The 5,525-nt window shown below is 35.8% G+C and overlaps 1 protein-coding gene across 1 annotated transcript; it reads right to left on the reverse strand.

Moving 5' to 3' along the window:
- Nucleotides 1-403: 403 nt before the first annotated feature.
- LOC127096348 (amino acid transporter AVT1A) lies at nucleotides 404-3,147 on the reverse strand. The gene is made up of 8 exons (XM_051034933.1): nucleotides 3,117-3,147; nucleotides 2,874-3,020; nucleotides 2,085-2,299; nucleotides 1,635-1,658; nucleotides 1,369-1,549; nucleotides 974-1,193; nucleotides 578-713; nucleotides 404-475 (listed from the first exon to the last, which is right to left on the reverse strand). The coding sequence occupies exons 1-8, from the start codon at nucleotides 3,145-3,147 to the stop codon at nucleotides 404-406; spliced, it is 1,026 nt and encodes a 341-aa protein (XP_050890890.1).
- Nucleotides 3,148-5,525: the final 2,378 nt, after the last annotated feature.

Genomic DNA, 5,525 nt, shown 5'->3' on the forward strand with positions numbered 1-5,525 from the left:
CATTTACAAGTCATAACATATACTACAAATGTACACATTAATTACACAAATTTATGAACAAACATTGAGCTTTATCATGAATTGACACCACTCCTCTTTGATTTCGTCCACTTGATCCTTTGTATAAAATGCACACTTGAATTCATCAAAGTACTACATAATAATATAACATATTTTGAATTAATTCCAACTATTTAATTATATGAGATATGTGTAAATATAAAAATAACTCATAAGTTAGAAATACATACATCGGTGGGAATCTTTAATCGGCCCAAAGCAAGAGTATCTCGCATAAACCTCAACATGAAATACCCGCAATCTATTTGATTACGTTGTTGAGGACACTACATATGAAAAAAAAATATGGATTATAAATCCTAAGTTTTATCAAGTGTCATCACTAATATAATAAAAAATGTGGTAGACAATCGACATGGTGGGAAAAAGGATATTTAGTTAGCGGAATAATTGCCTGAAAGAGAAAACAAACAAAATTAGAAACAATAAAAATGTACCTTGAAAGAAAGAAAAAAAATATACAAAAATAATGCAGAGCGGCCCCAAAATTTCTTACTATAGTCCACAAAGCGACTTTGGAAGCAAGTGAATTTGGTGGTAGATTCAATGTTATCTGAGACAATGTCTTTTCACCAAACATGCGATATCCCGCCAGTCCAACACCTCCATATAAAAACATGGGCAAAACAAAACTGTACAAGAATAAAATGTAGAGGTAAATGAAAACACTTAAAAAACATGTGTTGCTATCAAGATTTTAAATTGCAGTCTCAGTAGCGGCCACATCAGGCTCTTTGATATTGCAGAGTCATGGTCAAATGCTGCTAATGAGGTCTCAATAGTAGTCACAGAGACACCAAAAAACTCGATGCCTTAACGCGGACCTTTTTTAAATAAAAATAATAATAACCTTGGTTGCCACTGACAAAGAAAGTTACGTAGCATAGCATACCATATGATCATTGCCTTTGTAAATTCTCTTTTGTTAGCCATAGACTGATATATATTGGGAAAAACTGAATGTCCTGCAAAGCAAAACCCATAGATACCAAAAGCAAATGGAATGCCACTCCACTTTACGAATGGAGCAGTCTGATGGAATCCAACATCATTTCTTGTCCCAACAAGAACAACACAAATAGCGATCAACATTGAACCAATAACCCCTCCAGCTGCAGAACCATCACAAGTTATCTCAGTAAATGCTTGCAAGAAAGAGGTTTAAAATAAGGATGGATATTTTCAATAGACATTGGGAGATACAAACTAGTTGCTCCTACATATACTTTATATTATATCAGTATTGTCTCCACAACTTTATATTTTCGGATCGTCAAAAGTATTAACCTAAGAGATAGGAGATTATACGAAGATCCTTCAACCAAACAGTAGGGAGAATAATAAGTGCAGTCAAAATTGCAAATAAGTGCTTGCCATCCAAATCCAAACCTCCCCAATGCAAGGACGTTCCAGGAAAAAGACCAGTAAGGTTATCGCCTTCCATGATGATATATTCCACACAATATGACTGCATTCATAAATGATTGATATGTGTCATATAGATTGTGCAGAGTAATAAAGGCAAAAGGAAATGGATGCACTGCAGCACTTACATATAATTCGGTGTACAAAACAATCTGCAACAAGATAAAAATTGAAAATAAAATGTCAGTATACACATTGTTTAAACCATCATGCTATGCAGTAGAAAATACATATTATGTCACCATTCTTTAGCACTCGTTGAAATAAATAAAATAGAGAAATATCATATCATGGGGCCAAAGAAACAGACGAAAGCTGGAAAAAATACTTAAACAGAGAAGAAAAATATAATAGGACTGAACCATATGTAGGAAGAACATAACAATTGTTTGTGAGCAAGAACATAACAGAAAGAAGAACATAATTTTACTCTTAAAAGGGATTTAATCAGCAGTTATACCCTTAAAAAAGACAAGGGTTTGAAAAAAGACTTTAAGGAATTTCATACTAAGAAAGATTATGCAAAAAAACAAGCAAGTTCTCTCCAAAAATTAATCAAAAAGCAGAAACATTCTTACTGATATAACAACTCGGCCATATTTTCCAAATGCAGCTTCTCCTATATCTGGGTAGCTAAGGATGCCTTCTCTGCTTTGAAAGCAATGTCTCATTAGTTCTGCTGTATAACAGCACACAACTGCGAAAATAACCATCACCAACATACTGGCCCACCCAGCTTGTTTCACAGTATCAGGTGTAGATAGAAGCCCAACTCCAGCCATCACATTAATCCCTAGCCAAGTACAACATTACCTCATAAAATGATCCCTTACATAAAGGAGCACGCTTTATAGTAATTTATATGCCAAATAACAAACTACATTTTTTTTGTCCTTAGCTACAGCAATTACAACCACAATATAAAAACTTTACATGTCTTCGCAACAACGTCACAATTACAATTTCGGCCACATCAGTCGCATTTTCTTGCATTTTTTGAAATATCAAGATTTGCGGCATAGCTGTGACTGTATTTTAGATTTAACGGTAATTCAGCACAAGTACATAATATTGAAACCATATTTCAAAATCAAAACAGCAGTCAGAAGCTGCTATTGCAGCCGTGATATAAAGTTTTTAGAGGTCTCTGCAACAACATCACAATAGCAAACGCGGTCGACTATGAAGCATGGACTCCCAAACATTAATCCATGTGTGTGACACGCAACACTAATAATAATTTGAAAAAATGAATGCATTAAACATAATCACGAGTGTCGGTCAGGTGTCAAATTGGCACTGACGCTTTTTTTCAGTGGTGTCGGTGCTACATAGTTGAATTACTAAAATGAAATGAAGTAAGATACCATTAAATATAGTCTGAGTGAAGCTACATCCATAGCCAGGAGACAATTCTTCAGGAACGTGCATTTGAATTGAAGCTTTTTCCCACCATGTCGATTGTCTAGGAAAGCCTTCCTGAATTTGACTCCCAGACAGAAAAGAAGCCTTTCCTTTTTTAATACTCAGGGAGGTCGGAGTGACTCCAAATCCCTTACCCCTCACCCGACCAGAATACTCAGGGACATCTAATGCCCGACTAAGTATGCCCTTAGTATCATCGGGTTGCTCATTAGACATCTAGTATGATGCCTCAAGATCTTCCTTGGACCACCCTTCTCATTACTGTGATGCCTCTTCGAATTTCTTCTTTCGCGGATACTTTTTTACTAACTTCCTCATGTTGGTCATCAGCCATGTCTAACCTGTAATAAACCAAGGAAACCATCAAATATCAAATATAACTTATAATCAAAGCAATTGAAAACAAAAAAATAAAGAAATCATGCATTATCAGATATAACTTATAATCAAAGCAATTGAAAACAAAAATATAACGAAATCATGCATTATCAGATATAACTTATAATCAAAGCAATTGAAAACAAAAAAATAAAGAAATCATGCATTATCAGATATAACTTATAATCAAAGCAATTGAAAACAAAAATATAATGAAATCATGCATTATCACATATAACTTATAATCAAAACAACTGAAATTATAATGGCAAATTCAGCTTTAATTCAATTCTAAATTCAGTTCACTAACAACCTCCAACAAATTTTAATACTGTTAAAACTCTCCACTAACTTTCTCTTGATTTGCTAACTGTTAACTAACACATAACTTCCAAATAATTGCTAAGTCCAAACCAAGCTTGCAAATAATTTCTAACTTTTTCCTTTAATCACATCCAAACTGTAATTGTTTTCAAATTCTAACAAGTGAGTCTAACCAACAACTTAGCAATTTCACTCTAACCTTTTCTCTATTAACAGGACACCTCCAAAAGCTCCACAGCACATGAAAGTCATAACATATCCAAACCTGCTAACAGAAGTAAAAATATATCAACCAAATTTAACTGATAACTCAACTAAAACTAACTTCATCGAAAGCCAACATCCATAATCTTGCATCAATAATCCAACAGCAGTTCCAGAAATCGATTTCAAATATTCAAGCAAGGCAATGCCCAACAGCAGCATATGCATAGCAGAAAAATCCAAAGCTGCGAATAACTAGGCAACTAAAACCTGAAAGTCACAGTAAGAGAAAACGATTTTAGAAATTAACCCAACTCACAATCCAGGTTTCAGAACTATAATCAGTTTCTTTTCAATAACCTGTTTTAGTCCAAATCAACATAACCAATCTATTTTCCTTCTGATTCACAAACTTAATCGCATCCCGTAACCAACCCCAAGTGCAATTGCTCTGTCAAAAAATGAATAGATCCTTAACAAACTATTTAACAGAAATTAACAGTGTTAAAATCATTCCCAACAACCATACTCTTCAAATCTAACTGAAATTTAACCTGCCTTAACCATTCTACCCGAGCTACCCGACTCGATTACGGCTTCCAAACTATATAAACATACATCACTCTTCAATCAAAAAGGAACAATTCTCAAAGCTCACTCATCACTATCATAACCTCTATTCACCATTTTTCTCTCCCTTCTAACCTTGCACAAAGGTCCATTAGGAAGCCATTGGAGCTTCACATCGAAGCTGCAATTATGCTTGATCTAGGATTCGTCTCCACACAACGATTCACACAGAGCATTTGTTCACACGCGACGCACACAAGAATTCACGTAACAGAGTTTCAATGAATCTTTCATCATACACAACAATCACAGAAGCACACGCGAAGAGGAGAAGAAGGAAGAAGCATCGCACAAAATAGAAGAATCAAAGGGAAGAAGGAGGGGATTCTGAAGATTACCTGAAGGCGCCTTCATCTTCATGTTCGTTCGCTCTGAATTCAATTTTCACCGGGCCACTCCGCCGTCTTACAAGTTGGTGAAATTCCATTTTTCTCGATCGATTCTCCTTACTATGGTGTATTTTGTAGTCCATGGAGCCAATCCCTTATGGTTTGGTCTCCGAATCTCCCTTTGCTCGCGTTTAATTCAAGATTTAGTGAGTTAGGGTTCATTTGATTTTGGTTTGGTTTGGATTTTTGACTGAAAATTGAGAGGCATTGAGGTTGATTTGTGATAGAGGACGAAGAGACGGTCTTAATGGTGTAACGAAAGTGATGATATGCCCTCCGCCGCTGCCGGAGGCGATTCCGGCGCGAAGGAGACGGAGGGAGTACGGTGAGCCTTGAAGCAGGTTTTGGTTTGAATGGGGTAACACTGGACTTAGGTAAATTATCCTTTTCTTTTTAATTGAAAGACTTTAAACAGCGCTTTCTCAAAAGCGCTGACTAAGGTCTATATTTAAAAGCGCTTTCTAAAAGCGCTGTCTAAGGGGGGGTCTTAGACAGCGCTTTCTAAAAGCGCTGTCTAATACCCCCCCTTAGACAGCGCTTTCATTATTTTTTTAGAACATTTTCCGTGTTTTATTTTTATTTTAACCTTAGACAGCGCTTTCTTTTAAAAGCGCTGTCTAAGATGCGCTGTTAAAAAACCTTTTTGGCGTAGTGGAGATCCCCAGTAAA

Source organism: Lathyrus oleraceus, chromosome 1 (assembly GCF_024323335.1).
Source record: "Lathyrus oleraceus cultivar Zhongwan6 chromosome 1, CAAS_Psat_ZW6_1.0, whole genome shotgun sequence".
Lineage (NCBI taxonomy): Eukaryota > Viridiplantae > Streptophyta > Magnoliopsida > Fabales > Fabaceae > Lathyrus > Lathyrus oleraceus.